General features: G+C 47.7%; 1 protein-coding gene across 1 annotated transcript in view; it reads right to left on the reverse strand.

The window, feature by feature from the left end:
* Positions 1-5,286: 5,286 nt before the first annotated feature.
* SLC7A10 (solute carrier family 7 member 10) overlaps positions 5,287-26,528 on the reverse strand; it is a 104,257-nt gene continuing 83,015 nt past the window's right edge. The window contains exon 11 of the mRNA XM_073659940.1: positions 5,287-5,811. Within this exon, the coding sequence (XP_073516041.1) occupies positions 5,681-5,811 (131 nt within the window). The 3' untranslated portion in view covers positions 5,287-5,680. The remainder of the gene's footprint in view (positions 5,812-26,528) is intronic.

Consider the following 26,528-nt stretch of genomic DNA (forward strand, 5'->3'; position numbering starts at 1 on the left):
TGTCCGGACAGCCGTCATTCATTCATGCCATGATGCCTCTGATTTAATTTCGGACTTTAGTCTTAAAGGAGTTGTCCACTGCTTTGACCTATCAATGGCCTCCGTGTCTGCCATACATCTCAGCCTATAAGATCCCACCGCAGGTGAGGACTAATAGGCTAGCTGTCAGTCACATGCTGACATGTTAGCTAATGCACTGTACTACATCAGTAGTGCAGTGTATAGTCAATGTGAGCAAAGGACTGAGGGTTCAAGTCCCCTTGTACAACTAGTAAATTTTGCAAAAAAAAAAAGTAACAATTTAAAAAATTCCAGTTTTAATATCAGAATGGTGGCAGTCTGACACCCGACAACCCAACCAATCAGCTGTTATCAGCCCCAGAAGCGGCCTGGTATAACAGTGAACAGTCACCATGTAGTGGCCGTTTTCGAGTACTGCAGCTGAAACATCCCGCAGCCTGAAGTTGAATGTGACTGAGCTACAGTACCAGACAAGCTCATCATATAATGGCACTGTTGTTGGGAAAATAATTTTTTAAAGGCATAGTTTATCAGAAAATTACCAATTATTTAAATCAGATTTTTATGTTAAATGTATTTTTTTTTATAAATGTTTTATAATGGTTTTTTTTTGTTTTTTTTTTTTACAATTTACAATCACGACATCTATTAAATAAAAATAGAAACCCTGCAATGTTCAGCTTCATTACTGGACCTTATACTAGACTCACACTTTCTGTCCTTTACAGAAAATTGTTAGCAGTCTCATTATTATCACAGACAGAGTTACAGTGAAATGTAACCTCTCTATACACAGTATATAACACAGGATCCACCATTCACAATAGGTGATGTCACAGCTCACCTAATCCTCATGTACAATGACTGATAACACCTCTGTATACAGTAGATAACACAGAATCCCTCATTCACAACAGGGGATGTCACAGCTCACCTCCTCTTCCTCCTGTACAATGACTGATAACACCTCTATATACAGTAGATAACACAGGATCCACCATTCACAATAGGTGATGTCACAGCTCACCACCTCCTCCTCCTGTACAATGACTGAAAACACCTCTATATAAAGCAGATAACACCGGATCCACCATTCACAATAGGTGATGTCACAGCTCACCTCCTCCTCCTGTACAGTGACTGATAACACCTCTATATACAGTAGATAACACCGGATCCACCATTCACAATAGGTGATGTCACAGCTCACCTCCTCCTCCTGTACAGTGACTGATAACACCTCTATATACAGTAGATAACACCGGATCCACCATTCACAATAGGTGATGTCACAGCTCAACTCCTCCTGTACAGTGACTGATAACACCTCTATATACAGTAGATAACACAGGATCCACCATTCACAATAGGTGATGTCACAGCTCACCTCCTCCCTCTGTACAATGACTGATAACACCTCTAAATAAAGCAGATAACACCGGATCCACCATTCACAATAGGTGATGTCACAGCTCACCTCCTCCCTCTGTACAATGACTGATAACACCTCTATATAAAGCAGATAACACCGGATCCACCATTCACAATAGGTGATGTCACAGCTCACCTCCTCCCTCTGTACAATGACTGATAACACCTCTATATAAAGCAGATAACACCGGATCCACCATTCACAATAGGTGATGTCACAGCTCACCTCCTCCTCCTGTACAGTGACTGATAACACCTCTATATACAGTAGATAACACCGGATCCACCATTCACAATAGGTGATGTCACAGCTCACCTCCTCCCCCTCCTGTATAATGACTGAAAACACCTCTATATAAAGCAGATAACACCGGATCCACCATTCACAATAGGTGATGTCACAGCTCACCTCCTCCTCCTGTACAGTGACTGATAACACCTCTATATACAGTAGATAACACCGGATCCACCATTCACAATAGGTGATGTCACAGCTCACCTCCTCCTCCTGTACAGTGACTGATAACACCTCTATATAAAGCAGATAACACCGGATCCACCATTCACAATAGGTGATGTCACAGCTCACCTCCTCCTGTACAGTGACTGATAACACCTCTATATACAGTAGATAACACAGGATCTCTCATTCACAACAGGGGATGTCACAGCTCACCTCCTCCTCCTGTACAATGACTGATAACACCTCTGTATACAGTAGATAACACAGAATCCCTCATTCACAACAGGGGATGTCACAGCTCACCTCCTCCTCCTCCTGTACAATGACTGATAACACCTCTATATACAGTAGATAACACAGGATCCACCATTCACAATAGGTGATGTCACAGCTCACCTCCTCCTCCTGTACAATGACTGATAACACCTCTGTATACAGTAGATAACACAGAATCCCTCATTCACAACAGGGGATGTCACAGCTCACCTCCTATTAGTCTTTTGCTAATAATGTACATGTATCCAACCGGCACAAGAAATAGGAGTCTTATATAGGGCCTAGTGGCCAGTGTGAAAATTGTAAAATTTAATGATACGGGGGAAAAAAACGACATTATCCATTTTTTTTAATATAGTAACATAAAATCCTGATTTAAACAATAGGACACTTTTTGGATGATTCATTCTCTTAATCTCAGAAATGACAAATAATGTCCAAATGTCTGCATGCCATTAATTATCAGACGTGCACAGAGTATTTTTTTTTCTTTTAAAAAGCCAATCAATTTGTAAATGAGAGATTCTGAGCATCTTGCTAAACCGGGGAGCCATCTGTCAAAGCAAGAATCTAGATATGACAACACATGGAACATTAATTTGATCATTAAAACAATAAAAAAGCACACATTTGGTGCATTCACAGTATAATTTCTAAATTATCCCAGATTTTTCCAAAAACAGCGCCACACCTGTCTGCAGGTTATGTGTGGTATTGTAGCTCAGCCCCATTCATTTTAATAAAGCTGAGCTGCAATACCAGACACTACCATGCACAGAAGCTTTCAAAAACTAAGAGTTTTTCAAATGGAAACTCCTTTTTTGGGGGAGTTTTTGGAGTAAACTTTTATTTCCTGAAGCGGTTTTTGAGAACTTTGAATAAGTTTTGAAAAACTTTTTTGTTCCTGAAGCTTTTGTCTTTTGATTGGACAGTGCCTAATTTGGAGATTTTTCCTTCAAGATCCGCTTCAAAGAAGTGCCCTGCACTTTTCTTTTCCACCTGTCGTTTTTCAAAACTTCTTCAGGAAAAAAAGCTTTTAAAAAAAAAAGTGGATTTCCAATAAAAATAAATGAATGATTTTTTTTTATTTTTTTTTTTGGTGGAGGATTTTGCAGAGGATTGGTCTCAGAAAACCCCTAAAAAAAACCTCCACGTGAGCATAGGCTAGTTCATTATCACACCCTCAGGGTATGTTCACATTGTATTTTTGCTGAGTTTTTTTTTAGCAGAAACTCACAAGTTTTTTTTTTTTTTGAACAATTTTGGAGAGTTTCCGCTCCAAAAATTCAGCATGCTCAGACCTAAGTGTGACAACTGCATAGAAATACATGCTGCCACGCTCAGGTCGGGAGAGTTGACGGCCTCTCCGAGCATTGCGTTGCAATCCTCGTCCAAAGTCCCCGTCTGACTTTTCCCTTAGGGTGCATTGACATTGAATTTTTATCAGGAGTTTTTGGTGCGGATACTCTCAAAGGGTGTGCTTTTTGAAGCAGAAACAACAAGAAGTTGAAAAACCCTGAGTTCCGATTGGAGATTTTCTACTCTGAAAACTCAGTGTGAACACACTCCAACTCGTCAAGCAAAAACTCATGTTTTTTTAAATTCTCATAGTTTTTAGCAAGTTTCTGCTACAAAAACTCTGCCAAAAAAATGAGCTTTTTCTTGGTGACTTTTTCGGTGTCTTCTTGCTGTCAGTTTTCTTTTTCTTTTTTTTTTAACATTATGTATACAATAGTGAGCAGCTTCAAAGCGATATGCACAGCAAGTCTTTTTGACATTGCAGTGCATATATTCATTCTTTTGATTGTTTCTCTTGTGCTTTTTCAGGGGTATTCCTGAGTTGACCCTCCTGAAAAAGACAAGACTGAATCAGGTGGTTTTTGGCAACACCTTATATTTTTTGCTCATTTTCTAAACTTCGGATCTCATACAAAAAAACAACAAAAAAACATTTCTCTTGCATTTAATTTTTTTTGTTTAATGTATGACTTGCCAAATCTGATCGTCATGACTATTTACTTGTGATGGAAGTGATGTGTTTCTATGACCATGTAAACCGATTTTAAGAAAATTAAAATATTTTGTCCTACCTCATACTTTCTCAATGATTCTGACTCTTAAGCATCTGTAATCAGTGGGCAGAGATTCGAAACCAAAAATGCCCAAAATCTCTATAAAAATTCAAAGTATTCACAGTGATTCAACAGTTATGAGATATAAGGCTTTGTGTACACTGAAATTTTTTTAAAGCATTCAAAAACTGGGGCATTTTTGGCTGGGGTTTTGGTTTCTTCAGGCAGTTTTGAAGAATTTTAGAAGAATATTGTTCTTAAAAGCGTTTTGATAGGACAGTATCTGGTTTGGAACTTTCCTATTTTTTGGCAGACCCGCTCCAAAAACCCCAGAAAAACTCTGTGTGTAGGCAGAATCTTAGGGTATGTTCACACTACATCTTTTTGGGGTGTTTGTTGAGTAGTTCCGCTTCTAAAAATGCAGTAAAAAGCACTCTCAAAACGCTCAACAGAATTTTCATATTCATTTCTATGGAAAAATTACTATGCAATAAATGATAAAAATGACGATAAAAATGGCACTCAAAAAAAAAAAAATGAAAAAACGCGAGTAACCTAATTTAGCTAAAATCTGCATAAAAAAACTCACCGAATACTCATGGTGGGAACGTAGCCTTAGATAAGGTACAACCCAGTTTAGAAATGACCTAGTGATGATTAACTGATCATCAAAGGTCCAGAAGCAAAAGTCCCTGCAATCAGCAGCTACAGCTCCTCCGCAGGAGAATAAAGGTATTACATGGTACCCAAGTAAATAAATAAGTGAGTGCACCAGAATGGAATTTTGATCTTTGTCATGGCTGTCTACCCTTTATGATGTCCATTTGCCCTTCTAACCCCATTTAGCTTTATTTAAACGAGTCTGGGCACACAATATGATTCTTCATGGTGCATTTTTAAGGTGCATTGGGTGGTGCCCGTTGTACAAGTGCATGGCACCCCAACACATGACTCAAATATTCATCTACTTTTACAAACCTTGGAGTCCTATGAAATACAAAGGTGCACACGGTACACCGCAGGTGGTTGAAAATTATGCTTTAATTGAGGAAATAAAAGTTCAATTTATACAAGATGGAAGGCCGAAAAAAAAGTCCTCACAATTAGAATATACAGTGGCTCATTTGACCAGAGGAGAACAGCGCCGTTTGAGGGAAGAGGCGTATCTTGTGTTCTTTACCGCGGCTGAGAAGAGGTTAATTAACATAATATATCAAAAACGCATCTGGTTCCTCGCATTAGCCGGCAAGTCAAAGCCGTAAGTCTCTGCGATGTTGGGTTTCCAGGGATGACTCGCCCTTCCTGACGCCTTCCATTCCGTATTTCTCTATATTGCTAGATTTTCAAGTACATTTTCTCCACATATTTGCTTGTAAACAAAGATGCAGGGAAGCTTGGACTTGGGGGGGAAAAAAGCTCATTGCATTTTGAGGGACTTTTCGTTGTCGGTCACCAGGGCGTCGTTGCAGTGGACCAGGTCCTCTTCTGGAAGGTCTGGTTGAGGGTAGACAACGTAGCAAACTTTCTGTCCGCAGTATGTCATCTTTTCTGAAAGGAAATTGCAAAAGTTGGGTTATCGTGGAGCAAAAACGTGAAGGACACATTATGGTGTGAATGTGGTGGATCTGCACATCTACAGAGAAATGAATCCTTACTTTCTGAGGGGTCTCGAACTGGTCAAGTCAACACAGGAAACAATTCTAGAGGTGAACTATAAATATACCCCATAACTAGTAATCCCTCTCATCCTGCTCATACCGCAACAAACCCTTTATCAAGTACAGACCCTAGTGATTGTTCCCAACCTATTTTCACCCAACACCCCTTTGGTTCGTATTCAAAGGAAGCCTTGCTTTGGTTCCACAATCCATGAAGAATGGGTCCAAGCTGCTTTGGGTCCATGGCCATTTTTCCACTAATAATCCTTAAAATACATTTTTAATTATTGGGGTCAGACTGATGGGACCCTCACTAATCATAAGACGGAAGGTCTACGTCTCAGAAGCTAGAGCTGTGTGAAGACCATTAAAGAGTTCAGGCCTTGGTGTTATTGTGGCGCCCAGCTGCGCTTGGTACCACAGATCCTGGAAGGGTGCATTAACGGATTCCTCTATAAGAGGCCCCCACAGCATACACACACCTCCACCTTCCACCTCAGACCACCAGAGGGAGCCCGTTAGGGATATAAATAGGGAAGGTGGAGCTAGGCAGTCTAGTCTGGAGTCGACAGAGTCAAGCCTGTTGAGAGAGTTCCTGCAGCAGTTAAGCCTGAGAGAGGTCAGCCGGCAGTGGAGCCCAGTCCAGACTCAGTTGTAGCTCAGCATAGTGAGCTTAAGGTGTGCCGACGCCATAAGAGCGGTGAAGCGCGGCAAACTGCCGCTAGTGTGTATAGCCTAGTGAGGGCCCCGAGTAGGCCGAAGGCTAGAGGAGTGAGTAGCATTGGGGGCAGAGGAGCTTAACCAGCTCACCCCAGAAAACATATACCGGACACCGGGTCCGCGTCTACAAGGTCGTATACCCCCCTTTAGAGACAACCGGAGACCCCTGGAAGACTTCAGGTCCCAGGATCACCTAAGAGCTGATACGTAACAGAGCCAGGAGTCACAGAGGCCGCGCAAGCTGGGAGCGCGTACTCCAAGAGAAGGCCCTACCACCAAGTCAGCCGGTGCAGGACAGAAACCAAGTTAGGCCTAGCTTCAGGCAGGTCAGAAACTTACTACACAAAGGCAAGAAACGGGAGGCCCTATACCCGCTCACTGGGGAGGATCCTGAAATGCACCCTTCACCCTACGGTGCTCCGGAGTGTGCCTGAACTTCCATCAGTAAAAGGTACTGAAGTGACTATCGTCTCTGTCCCTGTTCTTGCTCCGACCCGGCTCAGTCATATCTATTCTGCATCCTTACATCCCCGCTGCCCTGAGGCCTAGCTCCACCTGTGGGGAGCTATACCACGCAAGCTGCCCTAACACCGGCCTCAGAGGGCTGCCGCAGCGCTGGTGATTCTCACCAGACATCACAGGTGGAGTCACGAACTTATATCTATAATTATCCACCCTTTTAAAAGAGGCCCAGAGTACGGGCCCGGGAGCCGACTACCGCAACATCCCCTGAAACTATCAACGAGGCCCGGGCGCCGAGTCCTCCCCATCCCCTGGGCTCTACATCTCTCTTTCCTGGCGTCACGAACAGGATTCCGTGCCCGCTCTAACGACGGAGTGTTATGCCCGTTGCCACCGGGTACTGTGCACCTTTAATCAAAAACTGTGTATTTGACTGTGGTGAAGATTGCCGCCATTGTTAGGCTGCCGAGCAGGAAGAAGGGCGTAACCGCGAGAAACTGAGGGGCGTACCTGCAAAAGCGTGCGAAGCCCTGGACACGCCCCACGCCTCGACGTCAAACCAGGAAGCGCCAGGTCCTGGAAGGAGCGTCGCCGAACGCTCTGATGTAGGACGCAAGCGACGCAAGGTCCTGAAGAAGACCGTCACCTGCGGAGCTGAGGCCTACCGGAAGCAAAGAAAAGAAGGTAGGCCACAGTTCGCTAGAGGGGCGCCAGAATGTCCGAGGGACAGCACGACGCCGGAATACCGGTTAACGGCCCTGATGTTCAACCCGCGCCCGATGCCGAGCAGGCCGCGCTACCACCTGCGCCTGTAACCCCTGTCATACCCATGGCCCTACCGTATATCCCTGGAGCGAAGTGGCTCCCCCAGTACAGCGGCAAACCAGATACCCTGTCTGGATTTAAGCGGAAAATATGTGGTATTCTGGACATGTACTCTATGACAGGCAAGCAAAGAGTCGCTGTTGTATTAGGACAATTGACTGGTGCTGCTAAACGAGAAGTAGAAAACTGGTCAGACCAGGAGTCAGTGTCCACGAATCAGATCTTTAAAAAGTTACAGACTGTCTTTGAAAATCGTAGTGAGACAGACCTCTGGATGAGGTTCTACAACTGCTCTCAGCAACCGGAGGACAGTGTTCGGGACTATGCCTGGCGTCTACAAGGGGCCCTGCGGGCTCTGAAACAGGTAAGTCCAACCAGTATCAATGATGAAAATAAGATGCTGAAAGAACAGTTTATCCGGGGACTGAGGTCCCAAGAGGAGAGCAGGACTGTGCGTTAGTGGTCCCTGGATCATCCAGATGCCACCTTTGACACCCTTAAGGACATGGCTATAAAAGGACTGCAGCCCCTGGAAACAACTGCCATCCAATGTTACCAGGGTGGGGCCACCCCAGTGCCTGCAGCATCCACCTTTTCCCTGGTGGCTGCTGAAGCCAAGGTGCAAGCAACGTCCCCTAGTGAGCTGGACAGCCTGCGCTCTGAAGTGCGTCAGCTGAGCAAAACACTGACCACTGTGCTGAGTGCCCTGCAGCTGCGGACGGAGCCCGAGGAGGAAAGAAGGATCCTGCTAGCCGACAGCCCTGAGGATGTCCCCTGGATGAGCAGGAGGAAGAGGACAACGCCACCCCCTGGGAGGATCAGCGACCAACGCCGTCCACCGAGGGACCCTTTCTGCCACCGCTGCCACAAGTCCGGCCATACCATCCAGAGCTTTCCTTTAAACGAGAAAACCCTGGGTCCGAGGGCCGACACCCAGGAGTAAATTCCCCAGGCCCTTCAGACTGGTACAACAGGTTCGTGGGAGGAAGACCTTTCCTGTCCATTGTGCTGGACGGCATCGCGACACCCGCTCTGCTGGACACAGGATCTCAGGTAACCATTATGCCTGATGTCCTCTACAGAAGATTCTGGTCCATGGATGATCTGCGCCCACCAGCTCCAAATCTTTCCCTTTATGCCTCAAAAGGCCTCCCCCTTAACCTAATCGGGGTTAAGGATGTGGCAGTGAAGGTGGGGATAGTGGAACTGAAGGACCAGGGACTAATTGTAGTAGAGACTAATCCTGATGATACCAATTTGTATATGGTACTTGGCACTAATATTGTTGGTAACTGTTTGGGAGAGGTTGTGTTCTTGCTCCAGCAGATAGCCGACACTGCCAGACCAGGGCAGAGGAGGGCGCTGCAGAAGGAGATCCGAGCCCTGATGTACCAGCAGCAAGTAAGGTTAACAGGTGGTGAGATTGGTAATGTGTGGGTAACAGACCCCATACCCATTGTGATTCCCCCAATGAGTGAAATGCTTATCTGGTGTTGAGCAGCAATAGGTCTTAAAGGACAGAGCTACCAGGCGGTAGTAGAACCCCTTAGCTCCGAACACAGACCTACACTCTTAACTGCCAGAGGGGTAGTGGATGTACGCAATGGGAGGGTGTCGGTCCGTCTTCTCAACATTGGGGAAGATGAGGTCAGATTACCACGCTACGCCACTGTTGCCAAATTACATGCTGTAAATAACAACTCCATTCACACGGCGGAGTCCTTAACCTCACCAGACGAAGTGGAGGATAATGATCCTGCAACTCAGGTGGAGGATTTGTGTCAACAGCTCCATGTTGGGACAGACACCACCCCTGCCCATCAGAAACAGGGTGTACACCGGGTGGTCTAGGAATACGCGCAGGTGTTCAGTAAGCACCCACTTGACTTTGGGAGGATTAAGGGGGTTCAACACCATATCCCCACAGGTGACCATCCACCCATCAAAGAACGTTAGAGGCCTATACCACCAGCACACTACCAGAAGGCGAAGGAGATGTTGCACAACATGAAGAAGGCAGGGGTAGTGAGGGATAGTTGTAGTCCCTGGGCAGCTCCCCTAGTGCTAGTCAGGAAAAAGGATGGAAGCATGAGAATGTGTGTAGACTACAGACAAGTAAATCGCATTACACATAAAGATGCATATCCTTTGCCACGTATTGAGGAATCCCTGGCTGCCTTAAAGTCTGCAAATTACTTTTCCACCCTTGACTTCACTAGTGGGTACTGGCAAGTAGCTGTGGCTGAGGAGGATCGGGAGAAGACGGCCTTCACCACCCCGATGGGACTCTGCGAGTTCAACAGTATGCCATTTGGACTCTGCAATGCCCCCGGAACGTTCCAGAGATTGATGGAGTGCTGCCTGGGACACTGCAACTTCGAGACTGTGTTATTATACCTGGACAACGTGATAGTGTACTCCAGAACGTATGAGGACCACTTGAAGCACCTGGCAGAGGTATTTGAGTCACTGTCCCGGTACGGGATGAAGCTGAAGCCCTCAAAGTGCCACCTGCTCAAGAGGAAGGTACAGCACCTGGGGCACATTGTCAGTCCGGAAGAGGTAGCACCAGACCTGGAGAAGGTCACTGCCATCCAGAAGTGGCCGGAGCCGAAGAACCTCAAGGAGGTGCGTCAGTTTCTGGGACTAATAGGATACTGCCGGAGGTTTGTAAAAGATTACACCAAGAAGGCTGCACCTCTGCAAGACCTCCTGGTAGGACAGTCCCCCAAAGGCAGAAATCCCCCGTTCCACTGGGGTAAGGAGCAAGCAGAGTAATTTCAGGAGATGAAGGAGATCCTGACAGGCGATGAGATCCTAGCCTACCCTGACTACAGCCAACCGTTCCTGCTGTATACCGATGCCAGCAATGAAGGGCTGGGAGCTGTCCTAAGTCAGAAGCAGAATGGCCAAGAGAAAGTGATCGCATACGCAAGCAGGAAGCTCCGCCCAACCGAGAGGAACCCAGAGAACTATAGCAGCTTTAAGTTAGAGTTCCTGGCCTTGGTCTGGGCCATCACTGAAAGGTTCAAGCACTATCTAGCCGCAAGTAAGTTCACTGCCTTCACTGATAACAACCCCTTGACTCATCTTGAAACAGCCAAGTTAGGAGCCCTGGAACAACGATGGATGGCTCGGCTGTCAAACTACCAATTCACAATTAAATACCGGGCGGGCCGCAAGAACGCCAACGCCGATGCCCTGTCCAGGATGCCTCACCAGTCAGACACAGAAGAAGAAGTGGATGACCTGGAGGAGATTGAGCTACCTGCCTTTCACCGGAATGGGATGATCCACGAGCAATGAGCCTCCAGGTAGCAGCGTGGGAAGACGTTGAACCCATTGCCTCACCACAGCTGGAAAGAGACCCAGGACAGTGACCCGGTTGTCAGCCGTATTAAGGAGCTGATAACCCAAGAAGGTTCCTCCCTGGAGAAGGAAGCGTCTCTGCAAGCAAAGCAGCTGTGGAATGAGAGAAGCCGGCTGTTTATCTACCGTGAGAAGCTGTGCCGGAGGTACGTCAATCCAAGAACCCATGAGATGGTATGGCAGATAGTGGTCCCCAAGACAGACATCCAAATGGTGTTGGAGGCCTACCACGATCAGGCAGGGCACTTTGGCTGGAAGAAGCCAGAGACCCTGATGAAGTGTCGATTCTACTGGGTAGGAATGCGCAGCTCCATTGAGCGGTGGTGCCGAAACTGTGGACCCTGTAGAAAAGACTACAGCAGCCAGAAGGCACCCCTGCAACCCATCAAGACGACTCGACCCCTGGAGATCGTAGCCCTGGACCATGTCAAGCTGTCACCCAGCAGGTCAGGGTACTCCAATGCCCTGACCATGGTGGATCACTACTCCAGGTTCCTGGTGGTCGCCCCCGTCAAAGACCTGACGGCAGAGACGACAGCAAAAACGTTTCAGGCGTGTTTCTGCAAACCCCACGGATACGCTGAGCAGGTGCTGACGGACCAAGTTGTTCAAAGAGTTCTGCCATTTGTATGGGTGTAAGAAGATAAGAACTACACTGTACCACCCACAAACCAACGGTCTCTGTGAAAAGATGAATAACATCATCATCGACCTGCTGAAGACCATACCACTTGAGAGAAATCAGTGGCCAGACCTACTACCTGACCTAGTAGATCTGTACAATCACATACCAGTAAGTTCCACCAACTGCACTACAGCATATCTCATACTGGCAAGACCAGGAAAGCTGCCCATGGACCTGGAGCTTGGTGTTGTAGAACCAGAAGCGGATGTGACCACTGAGGACTGGGACACGACCAGACAGGACCAGTACAGAAGAGTACAGGCCTGTGTCGAAGACAGTCTCACTCGGGTGAGAGACAAGCAGGAGGCCCACTACAACAAAACGGCGCCCGCAGAACCCTTCACACCAGGAGAAGTAGTATTAAAAAGGAAGAGAAGAAACCACAAACTCGATGACCAGTGGGAGAGAGAACCCAACACTGTGTTGAACTCAAGATTTGATAATAAGAAAACCTGCATAATTAGTAGAGACGGAGGAAGAACGACTGCAACAGTATCCAGGGACCATCTGAAGTTGTGTTCAGAACTGCTGAAGTCCCAAGAAGAAGTGCCTCTCACCGTACCGGAGGAGCCTAAAGAAGCAGTAATCCATACTGACTTTGGAGATTTCCCGGCAGATTGGCCTCAACTAGGAGGAGCAGTAATCATCCCTGTAATCACCTTCTACCCACAGCAAGAAGAACCTGTAAGAGCTGCAGAAGAGCCTGCTCAAGAAGAGTCCCCGGAAGAAGGATCCCCGGCTGGAGCAGAGCAAGAAGGCCCAGCTAATGGTATACTTGCCAGTCCTGTAGAGAGGTCAATACAGTCCTGTAGCCCCTCCACACCTAGCACTGATAGAATGGGAAGTAGTGCAAGTACTAGTGCCTCACGTATTCCAGTACCACGCAGGTCCATACGTAGTACTAAAGGTCAGATCCCTGTCAAATACACTGAGTAAAATAGCTAAACTTCTGACAAGTGTAGATAGTTGCCCCTGGGGTATGGTATAGTATTGTATTATATTGAATTATATTGTGTATTTTTATGAATATGTATTAACTTGTGTTTTGCCTACTAATGGACAATTTAAGTGATATGGACACTTCCCTTGTTACATACAGAACTTTGTGGCTGAGGACTATGTGCAGCCCAAAAACTATTTCTTGTAAATATTTGCACTCCCTGGAGTGCCCCTTTAGGTGACCTCGGAAGTAAAACCTGTCTGGAGTGGCTCTACCAGAGGTCCAACTCAGGATCTCCATGCCCTGCAGCCACCCCAGGGCCTACGTTGAGGGTTTGGGACAGGTCCCTCAAGCCACCAAGTACTCTGCCCTGTGAGATGGACATCCTTTCGGGGAACCTCACCAAAAGAGACTCAAATTCTGAGGTTGCCTATGGTGTTCATGTATATATCTGTTACTTATTAATGTTATATGCAACGTTTAAGAATGTGCCTCCCATAAAGGGAAGATTGTTATTGCAATTGTTGTTTTAAAATGTACTTCAGCCCGGGAGTGCTGAGCTTTGCTAGGGGGGAATGTGGCGCCCAGCTGCGCTTGGTGCCACAGATCCTGGAAGGGTGCATTAACGGATTCCTCTACAAGAGGCCCCCACAGCATATACACACCTCCACCTTCCACCTCAGACCACCAGAGGGAGCCCGTTAGGGATATAAATAGGGAAGGTGGAGCTAGGCAGTCTAGTCTGGAGTCGACAGAGAGTCAAGCGTGTTGAGAGAGTTCCAGCAGTAGTTAAGCCTGAGAGAGGTCAGCCTGCAGTGGAGCCCAGTCCAGACTCAGTTTTAGCTCAGCATAGTGAGCTTAAGGTGTGCCGACGCCATAAGAGGGGGGAAGCGCAGCAAGCTGCCGCTAGTGTGTATAGCCTAGTGAGGGCCCCGAGTAGGCCGAAGGCTAGAGGAGTGAGCAGCATTGGGGGCAGAGGAGCTTAACCAGCTCACCCCAGAAAACATATACCGGACACCGGGTCCGCGTCTACAAGGTCGTATACCCCCCTGTAGAGACAACCGGAGACCCCTGGAAGACTTCAGGTCCCAGGATCACCTAAGAGCTGATACGTAACAGAGCCAGGAGTCACAGAGGCCCCACAAGCTGGGAGCGCGTACTCCAAGAGAAGGCCCTACCACCAAGTCAGCCGGTGCAGGACAGAAACCAAGTTAGGCCTAGCTTCAGGCAGGTCAGAAACTTACTACACAAAGGCAAGAAACGGGAGGCCCTATACCCGCTCACTGGGGAGGATCCTGAAATGCACCCTTCACCCTACAGTGCTCCGGAGTGTGCCTGAACTTCCATCAGTAAAAGGTACTGAAGTGACTATCGTCTCTGTCCCTGTTCTTGCTCTGACCCGGCTGGGTCATATCTGTCCTGCATCCTTACATCCCCGCTGCCCTGAGGCCTAGCTCCACCTGTGGGGAGCTATACCACGCAAGCTGCCCTAACACCGGCCTCAGAGGGCTGCCGCAGTGCTGGTGGTTCTCACCAGACACCACAGGATGCCAAGCAATGGCGGCTCTCGAGTCTTTCCCCTGTTCGTGATGCCAGGAAAGAGCCCAGGGGATGGGGAGGACTCGGCGCCCGGGCCTCGTTGATAGTTTCAGGGGATGTCGCGGTAGTCGGCTCCCGGGCCCGTACTCTGGGCCTCTCTTTTAAAAGGGTGGATAATTATAGATATAAGTTTGTGACGCCACCTGTGGTGTCTGGTGGCCGGTGTTAGGGCAGCTCCCTATTAGTGTTGAGCCACCCCCGTAGTGTTCGAGTTCGGCTCGGTTCGTCGAACACCCATGTGTTCGCCGAACTGTTCGTCGAACTGTTCGTCGAACACCTTCGAACACCGTTAAAACCAATGGCAGGCAAACAAAAACACATAGAAACACATAGAAAACACCTTCAAAGGTGTCCAAAAGCTGACAAACTGCTCAAAAGACACAAATAACACATGGAAAAGTGACAAGTACATATAGTCATGCGAAAATAAAAGAGGTGGAGGAGTAAAAGGAGGGGGAGACACAGATATAGGCATGTCATGCCCTTCTAAAATCCAAAAAGTGAGAAGCCGACACGTTCAGTCCGCTCCTGCCCGTGCCACCTCCGTGTCGCCGGGTTTGTGCCAGAGCCGCGGTGAACCCTGACGGCCAGCCCCCCTCTCCCAATACTGGTGCCTGTCCGCTGGTGGGTCGAGCGAGCCCCCGTGTGGTGGAGGCAGCTCTAAGCTTTTTAACCACTTCGCGCCAGAGCCTGTTTTTGCCTTCGTGACCGGGCCAATTTTTTCAATTCTGACCACTGCCAGTTTATGAAGTAATTACCCTGGAACGCTTCAACGTATTCCCCTGATTCTGAGACTGTTTTTTCGTGACATATTGTACTTCATGATAGTGGTAAAATTTCTTCGATATCACTTGCGTTTATTTGTGAAAAAATCGGAAATTTGGCGAAAATTTAGAAAATTTTGCAATTTTCAAACTTTGAATTTTCATGCCCTTAAATCAGAGAGATATGTCACACAAAATAGTTAATAAATAACATTTCCCACATGTCTACTTTACATCAGCACAATTTTGGAACCCAAATTTTTTTTGTTAGGGAGCTATAAGGGTTAAAAGTTGACCAGCGATTTCTCATTTTTCCAACAAAATTTACAAAAACATTTTTTTAGGGACCACATCATATTTGAAGTCACTTTGAGGGGTCTTTATGACAGAAAATACCCAAAAGTGACACCATTCTAAAAACTGCACCCCTCAAGGTGCTCAAAACCACATTCAAGAACTTTATTAACCCTTCAGGTGCTTCACAGGAATTTTTGGAATGTGGAAGAAAAAAATTAACATTTAACTTTTTTCACAAAAATGTTACTTTAGACCCAATTTTTTTATTTTCACAGGGGTAACATGAAAAAATGGACCCCAAATTTTTTTGTGCAATTTCTCTTGAGCGTGCTGATACCCCATATGTGAGGGAAAACCACTGTTTGGGCGCACGGCAGGGTTCGGAAGGGAAGGAGCGCCATTAGACTTTTTGAATGTAAAATTTGTCTGAATAATTAGCGGACGCCATGTTGCGTTTGGAGAGCTCCTGATGTGCCTTAACAGTGGCAACCCCCCACAAGTGACACCATTTTGGAAACTAGACCCCTTAGGGAACTTATCTAGATGTGTGGTGAGCACCTTGAACCCCAAGGTGCTTCACAGAAGTTTATAATATTGAGCTGAAAAAATAAAATTTTCACATTTTTCCCACAAAACCGTTTTTCATCCCTTAATTTTGTATTATCATAAGGGTAATAGGATAAATTGCACCATGAAATTTGTTATGCAATTTCTCCTGAACACGCTGATACCCCATATGTGGAGGCAAATTACTGTTTGGGCACATGGCAGGGTTTGAAAGGGAAGGAGCGCCATTTGACTTTTTGAATGTAAAATTTGTTTGAATAATTAGCGGACGCCATGTCACATTTGGGGAGCCCCTAATGTGCCTAAACAGTGGAAACCCCCCACAAGTGTCACCATTTTGGAAACTAGACCCCTTAGGGAACTTATCTAGATGTGTGGTGAGCACCTTGCACCCCCAGCTGCTTCACAGAAGTTTATAATATTGAGCCGTAAAAATAAAATTTTCACATTTTTCCCTCAAAAAATGTTTTTCATTCCCTAATTTTGTATTATCATAAGGGTAACAGGATAAATTGCACCATGAAATTTGTTGTGCAATTTCTCCTGAACACGCCGATACGCCATATGTGGAGGCAAATTACTGTTTGGGCACATGGCAGGGTTTGAAAGGGAAGGAGCGCCATTTGACTTTTTGAATGTAAAATTTGTTTGAATAATTAGCGGACGCCATGTCACATTTGGGGAGCCCCTAATGTGCCTAAACAGTGGAAACCCCCCACAAGTGCCACCATTTTGGAAACTATACCCCTTAGGGAACTTATCTAGATGTGTGGTGAGCACCTTGCACCCCCAGCTGCTTCACAGAAGTTTATAATATTGAGCCGTAAAAATAAAATTTTCACATTTTTCCCATAAAAAATGTTTTTCATTCCCTAATTTTGCATTATCATAAGGGTAACAGGATAAATTGCACCATGAAATTTGTTGTACAATTTCTCCTGAGTACGCCGATACCCCATATGTGGGGGAAAACCACTGCTTTGGTGTACGGCAGGGTTCGGAAGAGAAAGAAGCGCTATGTTGGCTGGGATAGGCAGCAGACACCATGTCACATTTGAAGAGTCGCTGACATGCCAAAACAGCAGAAACCCCCACAAGTGACCCCATTTTGTAAACTACACCTCTCAAGGAATTCATCTAGGGAAGTAGTGAGCATTTTTTAATTTTTAAATTTATACCATTGGGCAGTGAAAAAAGCATAATTATATTTTTACCACAAAAAAATGTTTTACCCTCAGATTTTACATTTTCACACAGGGCAATGGGTAAAAATGGTGCCGAAATGTGTCACACAATTTCTTCTAAAAGTGTCAATACCCCATATGTGGCTGTATCGTACCACTTAGCCATACGGTGAGATTTGAGGGGGAAGGAGCGCTATTTGACAATTGGAGAACAAATTATTGTAGAATAGGCATTTGGATTTGGGAGCACAAAATTTTCTGAATTTCTTTTGGGGGGCAAGGACCATTTTGCTTTTCCAGAGCCTTTCTGCTACCAGTAACTTGGAAGTCCCTTATATTTTTAACAGATGATGGACCTGAGTGGGGACTAGCTTTTTTTGAGGACTGAGTTGAAGCTTTTATTGGGAACATTTTACGTAACATTTATCCGGCGCTCTAGGCTGAGCACTTACATCGGGGTTTCCATCTAATTTTCCAAGTGATGTAATTCAGATGAAACCCCTGCAGGATCCATTCACTGTAATGAGGCAGCAGAGTTACTCTGGACTCCGTCTGGCCTCTGTTTAGTGGTGTCCTTTTTTTCAGAAGTGCACAAAACTGTGGCCAACCGCACTTTTATGCACGCCTAAAACAAATGACACCGTGGGATCCCAGGCTAGACGGCATCCACAGTGGCCTATATCTGCCTCATTACAGGGAATCTTCCATCATGGGTTCTGGCTGAATCACGTATTTCAGAGATTTACACGGAAACTCTGGTGTAAGTGCTCAGCGCAGAGCACAGGATAAATGTGAGCAGAGCCTTACTGGGATCTTTGGGAGACATAATAAACAAATCAGTAGCAGGTGAATAATATTTGTTTTATTTATTTTTTATGCCGTTCCTAGTGTGATATAACTGATTAGATTACTTTATTCTTCGGGTCGGTGCGATTACAGAGATACCAGATTTATATCGGGTTTTTATGACTGACAGCTGTCACACACTAAAATACGCTTTTTTTGCAAAATCTAGTTTTTGCATCACCATATTTTGAGAGCTATAATTTTTCCATATTTCGGCCGATAGAGTCATGTGACGGCTTGTTTTTTGCGGGACGAGTTGAAATTTTTATTGGAACCATTTTTGGGCACATGACATTTTTTGATCGCCTTCTATTCCGTTTTTTGGGAGGTAAAGTTAACAAAAACAAACACTTCAGGAATTGTTTTTTGAGTTTTTTTTTATGCCGTTCTGCATGTGGTAAAAGTGATCAGGCAGCGTTATTCTTCGGGTCAGTACGTTTACAGCGATACTACACTTACTGTATTTTTTTTATGTTTTGGCGCTTTTACACAATAAAACAATTTTATAGAAAAAAAATATTTTTTTTGCATTGCTTTATTCTGAGCGCTATAACTTTTTTATTTTTTGGCTGATGGAGCTGTATGGCGGCTTTTTTTGCGGAACAAGATGACGTTTTCAGTGGTACCATTTTTATTTCTATTCTGCTTTTTGATCACATTTTTTTCCACTTTTTGTTTGGCGATATGATGAAAAAGCATATTTTTTTGATCCGTTTTTTATTTATTTTTATTACGGTGTGCACAGAAGGAGTTAATTAGTGTGACAGTTTTATAGCTCGGACGCGGCGATACCAAATATGTGTACTTTTTTTGGTTTTGTAATAATTTACGGATTTATTGGTTTAATATTTTATTTATTTATTTTTATTTATTTTTATTTATTTTGTGATTTTTTTTTTTAATAGTTTAAAAACTTTTTTTTTACTTTTTTTTACATTTTTACTTAGTCCCTGTATGGGACATTAATTTTTATTTTTCTGATCACTGATCTCATGTAATGTAATACACATATATTACATTATATGAGATCTTCACTGACTGTTTCAGTCAGAGTCTCCTGTCTGACTTCAGCTACATACAAGCTGAAGCCAGACAGGAAGGACACCATATATGGCAGAGCTGGAGGAGGTCATGTGACCTCCAGCTGCCATAGCAACCCCAGGTCCTCAAGCGAAACGGAGGTCTTCGGAGGTAAGTAAGACGACCCCCTCTCTTCCTGCTGTCTCCTATATGCCGCGATCACTATAGATCACAGCATATAGAAGACAGCAAAGGGTTAACATCACTGGGACCTGATCTAAGCTAACGCTCTGCACCGGAATCGCAGTGCTTGCAGGACCCTGGTGGTCCTGAGCACTGCGAGACCATCCACCGTTTTTAAACGTCGGCACTGCACAGAGCCCGGCAAGCGCCGATGTTTATCTACAGTGGGCGGTCGGGAACCGGTTAATTTAAATTGTCTCTCTAATTTGAATGAATACACTTTAAATCCATTTACAAGGATCTATTGGAGGGTAAGTCTCATGCCAGCAGCCGCGTAATTCCAGCTCCAGTAGCGTCCACTAAAGCTGCTGCAGTTAAAAAGCTTTTATAAGGATCGAGCTCGGCTGTCCACCGCAAGGCATCCTACTGCCAGTCCCAGCCCCTATGCCTTGGGGTGCCTCCTGATGCTCTTCACTGAGTATCCCGTGGTCCCGAAGCATTTCCTTTGAAAAAATTAAGTGTCCAAACTACAGGTGGTGTAGCTTGCTTAACAGCCGGGATAATCCGCTGACTAGCAGACACTGCTACTAGGCACAAAGTATTTCCTGGGCTAGATGCAGTTAAAAATTTGTAATTAGATACTCTCGTTGGATGCTGAGAAAGCATTCCATAGAGTCTCCTGGCACGCCATATATGATTCTCTTAAGAAGCTTGGGGTAGGGGTCTAGGGGACCCTTTTATAGCCAAAATCACGGCCCTGTATCACAATACGTCACCTAGGCTGAAGATAAATGGAACTGTAGCACCCTGAGGGCTCGGTTGCTACAGAGGTATTGCACCTCACCCAGAGGTGTGATATCTCACTCTCAGGTAAGGATGGAGTGTGGATCAGGACCCGACACCTGCATGCATTACACCACATTGCCGTGGGGCAGGGCGACCAATATGCCTCTGAGATGGGCACGACAGTCCCTGTCCCTGGCTGGAGTGGGGGGAGGGAACACTGAGGAAGGGGAACCCTGTAGTGCAGGAGCAGGGAGGAAGCAGTTCCTGGGTGCATTTAGAAGGGAGTATAAAAGGTGGGCACCATCTTAGTTCAGTGCAGAGAAGTCTGAGCAGAAGTGGCAGGGAGCAGGGGCTCTGCATGAGCTCTGCTCCGGAGGCGGGCCTAGTAACAGAGGCCCAGGCCTGGAAGAGGGAGAAGGAAGGAAGAGGAGCGGAGAAGGCTCCAGGAACGAGGAATGAAGGGATCCCAGGGGTGCGGACGGGCGAGTCGCCACCGCACGCCCGAATCCACCTGCGTGGAGGGGTCAGGCCAAAGGGGGAGACCGGTCCCCGAAACTAGTGGAGGCAGGAAACAACCCTCAGCTAGAAACCGGAGGCTGTGACATTTTATGTGGCGCAGCCCCTCGCTACACCCGCTAGGAAGGCACCACATAGGGTCAGGGAAACTGGCGCCAAGTTTACCAAGAGGAGGCCCGAGACAGCCGGACAGAAGGGTTGGTAAGAAAGGCCAGACAAAGGACACACAAAGGGGGTCCTGTGAAGCGCTCCAAAGTTATCTGGGAGTTGTCTGAGCCCCTCACCTGGTGAGCACAGTACGACGTGGGCAGCCGTTACCTGCAGACGTGGTCTGGATAATAAGAACTGTGAGTAAAGGCCCTGGACTGCATCACTGACTCCGTGTCGTTACTGCTGCTGCCCTGCACCATCACCCCCAACCTCCGCATACACTGCCCTGAGGCTATACTCCTCCCGTGGGGAGTTATGCTACGCTCTGCTGCACCCACAACACCAGCCTCAGCGGTCTGCCCTGCAGCGGCGGTTCACTCTGACCACAATCCACGGGTGGCGTAGTCGGACATTTAAACATCAAAACCACATAAATAGTTCCGCCACTGGTTTGACCACCCTGAGCCACGGAACCGGGTCGCCGCCACGAAGACTACAACCACCAGCATCCACCAAAAAGGGTCCGGCTCCGGGTGTCCCAAGGCCCAGGGGGTGCATCAGAACATTTTCATCACCTTTCACAATCACCAATGGGACAAGGCAGGGATGTCCTCTGTCCCCTCTCTTATACATCCTAGTGACGGAGCACCTGCTCTCATCAATTCGCCATAACCCCAATATTAGGTGGATTGAGGTGGGAGGCACCGAGTACAAGTGCTCTCTATTTGCTGATGATGTCCTAGTATATATCACTCAATCACATATATCCATCCGTGCTGTTATGGCTGAAATAGATCACTTTGTTACATGGTCAAATTTTAAAATCAATGCAGCGAAGTCTGAGGCCCTCGATGTCTCCCTCCCCAAATCCATATAGGATTCCATCCAGTCCAACTTTCCCTTTGCCTGGCCCTCACAGGGTATCAAATATTTAGGAACTCCTATTCATAGAGACCTCTCCCATCTATGTTATCTTAATTTTGGGCCCTTTATTGAACAACTCCATACAGACCACGGTTGGCAAGTTAAAACTGTAAGATTCACTACGTGAACCACTGGTGTTTTGTGGAAAAGCACATGTACACTGTGTTCCAAATTATTATGCAAAAAGTGTTTAGGAGTGATAAGGGAAGAATTTGTTTGTTTGTCAGTTAAACTCATTGATGGTGATGTGTGTCAGGGCTCTTTATATCACTGTAAGCAATTGCAGACACCTGTGCTAATTAGTTTGGCAGGTGTGTCCAATGAAAGGCAAGACTACTTAAGAAGGCTGTCTCACATTATTAAGCAGCCTACATTTTCTGCCAAAATGGGAAAGAAAAAGGATGTGTCGGCTGCTGAGAAGCAACAAATTGTGGAGTGTTTAGGTCAAGGCATGACTACAATCAACATTGTGCGATGATCAGGATGAAGTGTCTTGGCAATCAAGAAGTATGTAGCTGATTCACAGTACACACGTGTGCGTGCTGATAAGGGCAAATTGAGGACTCTTTCCTACAGGCAATTACGTCAGGTTAAAAGAGCAGCGGCAAAAAAGCCTTGTCATAGCAGCAGACAAGTTTTTGAAGCTGCTGGTGCCTCCAACGTCCCCCGAACAACAAGATGTAGGGTCCTTCAGAGGTTTGCAGCTGTGCATATGACGCGCCCCTGGGCCTGTGTCGCGCTGCGTTGCGCACGCGGGAGCTTACCCGGAGCCGGATCTCTTGAGGGTTGTAGTCTCGTGGCGGTGATCCGGTCCGTGCCCAGGGAGTCAGACTAAGTGGCGCTGTATCAGCGGTAGATGATGGACGACTACGCCACCCGTTGAATGCAGCTATGGAGCTGCCGCTGCAGGGCAGACCGCTGAGGCCGGTGGAAGGATGGTGCAGCGTGGATGGTATAACCCCCAACGGGAGGGGTATGGCCTCAGGGCAGCCGACGTGGATGATGGGGGTAGCAGGAACCACTCAGAGACGATGCGGTGTAGTTCAGGGTCTTTACTGGTGACAAAGATAGACCCTCCCAGAGTACTGGCTAGCGGTTGGGGCCTGGTCAGTCCTTGAGCAGATGGGATCTCCCCTGGCCAGGCGGAGTTGTAGGCCTCCCAAACTAACGATACTCTTCTGGCTACCTTGCTAGAGGCGGGTATAAGTAGCCCACGTCCCTGAGTGTACCGTGTGGTGCTCACCCGTATGGCCGGTGACTCGGGGCCTTCTAGTAGCTTTCGCTCCACGACGGCGGTGCTGGTCCCACGCGTGTGACCGTGCCTTCGGGTTTCTGGGCCAGAGGACCTGCAATCCCCTGCCAGTCGGTTTCTGCTGCTGGGTAGGAGTTAGTCCCCACAGCCTCGGACTCCGGGTCCGGTGATAACTTCTCAGTCAGGGCGAGCTCTGCAGCTGCCAGCCCCTGACTCTTTGTAACACTGCTCCCACAGAGCTCCTGTTGTTTCTTCCTATGCTGCTTCTCTTCTCTACTTCTGGCATGGCCCAGGAGCTGGGCCCAGCCGGAGCCACAGCTCCCTGTCAGCCCTCCTGGCTCAACTCTCCCTCTGAACTCTCTAACCCTGCCTCAGCCCCAGGTTTATATAGGGGAAGTCCTTCCCCTCCCAGGACTGGGCAGGAGGTGTGGCATGCATAGGATTCCTGACCAAGAGACCTCCCACCTGCTCTCAGACATAACATTGCATTACTGTGGAAACCAGACCCCTGGGGTGCCACATTCCCCCCTAGTGAAATTTAGTACTCCGGGACTAAACATATTTTTAGAAAAACATAACAAGGTATAAACAATAATAATACAATAAGAAAAACACATAAAGATGGTTACGGCGTGTCCGCAACCGGGTGCAGTTTTTGAAGAAAACAAGGTGTCCATTTCACCAAAACAGGGAGACGTAACCAGGTAGGGGTCTGTCCTGCCCCGAGTCCTTAACAGTCTTTTAGTCCATCCTGGGTTACGCTCCACTAACTGTACAAAGGATTCCCGGTAAATCCACCAAGGACTCCTATAAATTACTAGAAACACATAATTATTTACAGGATATGGCCGCTCTCAGTCCTCGGCCAGTGGGGATAAGGATTGGCTGCTCACAGTCCTCAGCCTGGTAAGGGATAGGGGCACATGGGGAACAATTCACTAATCCCAACGGGGACCATATTTTAATTAGCAGCAGTCCTTGTACCCTTACGGGTAACTATTTACAGCTCTTTATTCACGCTACTTCCCTTCAGTAGCTATGTCCTCTTTGTGCTCCCTCCTGAGGGTAGTCCTCAGACCCGTCCGGGTCCTCTTGGCTTTCCTCGTATTGGTAGTACTGCAGCTCCTCCTCGGTTAGCTGGGTTAGTATCTCTGCGACAGTCCTCCTCCCAGGTGGCCAGGACTTTACCTCCCTTTGGGCTGCTCCGGTTAATTGGGCCACCAGGATGCTCACTTTTTGCTCCTCTGTGAGGGGGTACACCTGGAAGAGGCTATCCAGCTTTTCTCTAAAGTCATGCAGGGTATGTGACTCCCCTGAGTACTGGGGTAGCCAGGCTGCCCCCGGGATATAGGGCATGGTGAAAGGCATGACCGCAACAGCGGTGGCGCTGGCGGGGGTTGAAGCGGTGAAGCTCTCCTCCGTATCCGACATCCTTCTCCCCCCTAGTGGACCGTGGCCTACCTTGCGATGATCCTCTTCCGTAGGCCGCGGCTCCGCAGTGGATCGTCAGGGTTGAGGACCTTCCGTCGCGCTCCTGTGACGTCGGCGTCTGCTGGGCTCCTTCCAGGACCTTACGCAACGTCCGGACGTGAGGCGGGGCTTCAGTTCTCGCGCGCTTTCGGAGTCCACGCCCCTCTTCTTCCCGCGCGGCGTCCCCAAGATGGCGTCCAATGGCGGGAAAACTCCACGTATGGCGGGAAGAAGGCCGAAGATGGCGCCGGATGGCGGGAAAACTCCACCGATGGCGGGAAGGAAGCGGAAGATGGCGCCGGATGGCGGGAATCTTCACCACAGGTAAGTTTGAACAGTCTTTTTCAGGCACGCAGTACCCGGTGGTTGCGGGCACGAAATCCTGCCGACTACGCCAAAAGTTGACGCGCCCCTGGGCCTGTGTCGCGCTGCGTTGCGCACGCGGGAGCTTACCCGGAGCCGGATCTCTTGAGGGTTGTAGTCTCGTGGCGGTGATCCGGTCCGTGCCCAGGGAGTCAGACTAAGTGGCGCTGTATCAGCGGTAGATGATGGACGACTACGCCACCCGTTGAATGCAGCTATGGAGCTGCCGCTGCAGGGCAGACCGCTGAGGCCGGTGGAAGGATGGTGCAGCGTGGATGGTATAACCCCCAACGGGAGGGGTATGGCCTCAGGGAAGCCGACGTGGATGATGGGGGTATCAGGAACCACTCAGAGACGATGCGGTGTAGTTCAGGGTCTTTACTGGTGACAAAGATAGACCCTCCCGGAGTACTGGCTAGCGGTTGGGGCCTGGTCAGTCCTTGAGCAGATGGGATCTCCCCTGGCCAGGCGGAGTTGTAGGCCTCCCAAACTAACGATACTCTTCTGGCTACCTTGCTAGAGGCGGGTATAAGTAGCCCACGTCCCTGAGTGTACCGTGTGGTGCTCACCCGTATGGCCGGTGACTCGGGGCCTTCTAGTAGCTTTCGCTCCACGACGGCGGTGCTGGTCCCACACGTGTGACCGTGCCTTCGGGTTTCTGGGCCAGAGGACCTGCAATCCCCTGCCGGTCGGTTTCTGCTGCTGGGTAGGAGTTAGTCCCCACAGCCTCGGACACCGGGTCCGGTGATAACTTCTCAGTCAGGGCGAGCTCTGCAGCTGCCAGCCCCTGACTCTTTGTAACACTGCTCCCACAGAGCTCCTGTTGTTTCTTCCTATGCTGCTTCTCTTCTCTACTTCTGGCATGGCCCAGGAGCTGGGCCCAGCCGGAGCCACAGCTCCCTGTCAGCCCTCCTGGCTCAACTCTCCCTCTGAACTCTCTAACCCTGCCTCAGCCCCAGGTTTATATAGGGGAAGTCCTTCCCCTCCCAGGACTGGGCAGGAGGTGTGGCATGCATAGGATTCCTGACCAAGAGACCTCCCACCTGCTCTCAGACATAACATTGCATTACTGTGGAAACCAGACCCCTGGGGTGCCACACATACGCCATCCTGTCGACCGCCTCTATCCACTTCACACAAGCAGAAACGGCTCCAGTGGGCCAAACATTACATGAAGACTGATTTCAAAACTGTTTTGTTCACGGATGAGTGCCGTGCAGCGCTCGATGGTCCAGATGGATGGAGTGGAGGATGGCTGGTTGATGGACACCCCACGCAAACACGGCTACAGCGCCAACAAGGAGGAGGTGGAGTAATGTTTTGGGTTGGAATCATGGGGAGAGAGATTGTCGGCCCCTTTAGGATCCCTGAAGGCGCTAAAGATGAACTCCATAATGTATGTGGATTTTCTCAAACAGCACTTCCTGCCATGGTTCAAGAAGAAGAACCGTGTATTTCACAGCAAGATCATTTTTTTGCATGATAATGCACCATCTCATGCTGCACATAAAACATGTGCATCTCTGGCTGATATGGGCATAAAAGGGGACAAACTTATGGTGTGACCCCCATGCTCCCCTGACCTCTACCCCATTCAGAACCTCTGGAGCATCATCAAAAGGAGTGTCTATGATGGCGGGAGGCAGTTCACATCTAAGCAACAGCTCTGGGAGGGTATTCTGTCC

This window comes from Phyllobates terribilis, unplaced genomic scaffold (genome assembly GCF_046119375.1).
Source record: "Phyllobates terribilis strain yellow unplaced genomic scaffold, ASM4611937v1 Scaffold_14__1_contigs__length_39327217, whole genome shotgun sequence".
Lineage (NCBI taxonomy): Eukaryota > Metazoa > Chordata > Amphibia > Anura > Dendrobatidae > Phyllobates > Phyllobates terribilis.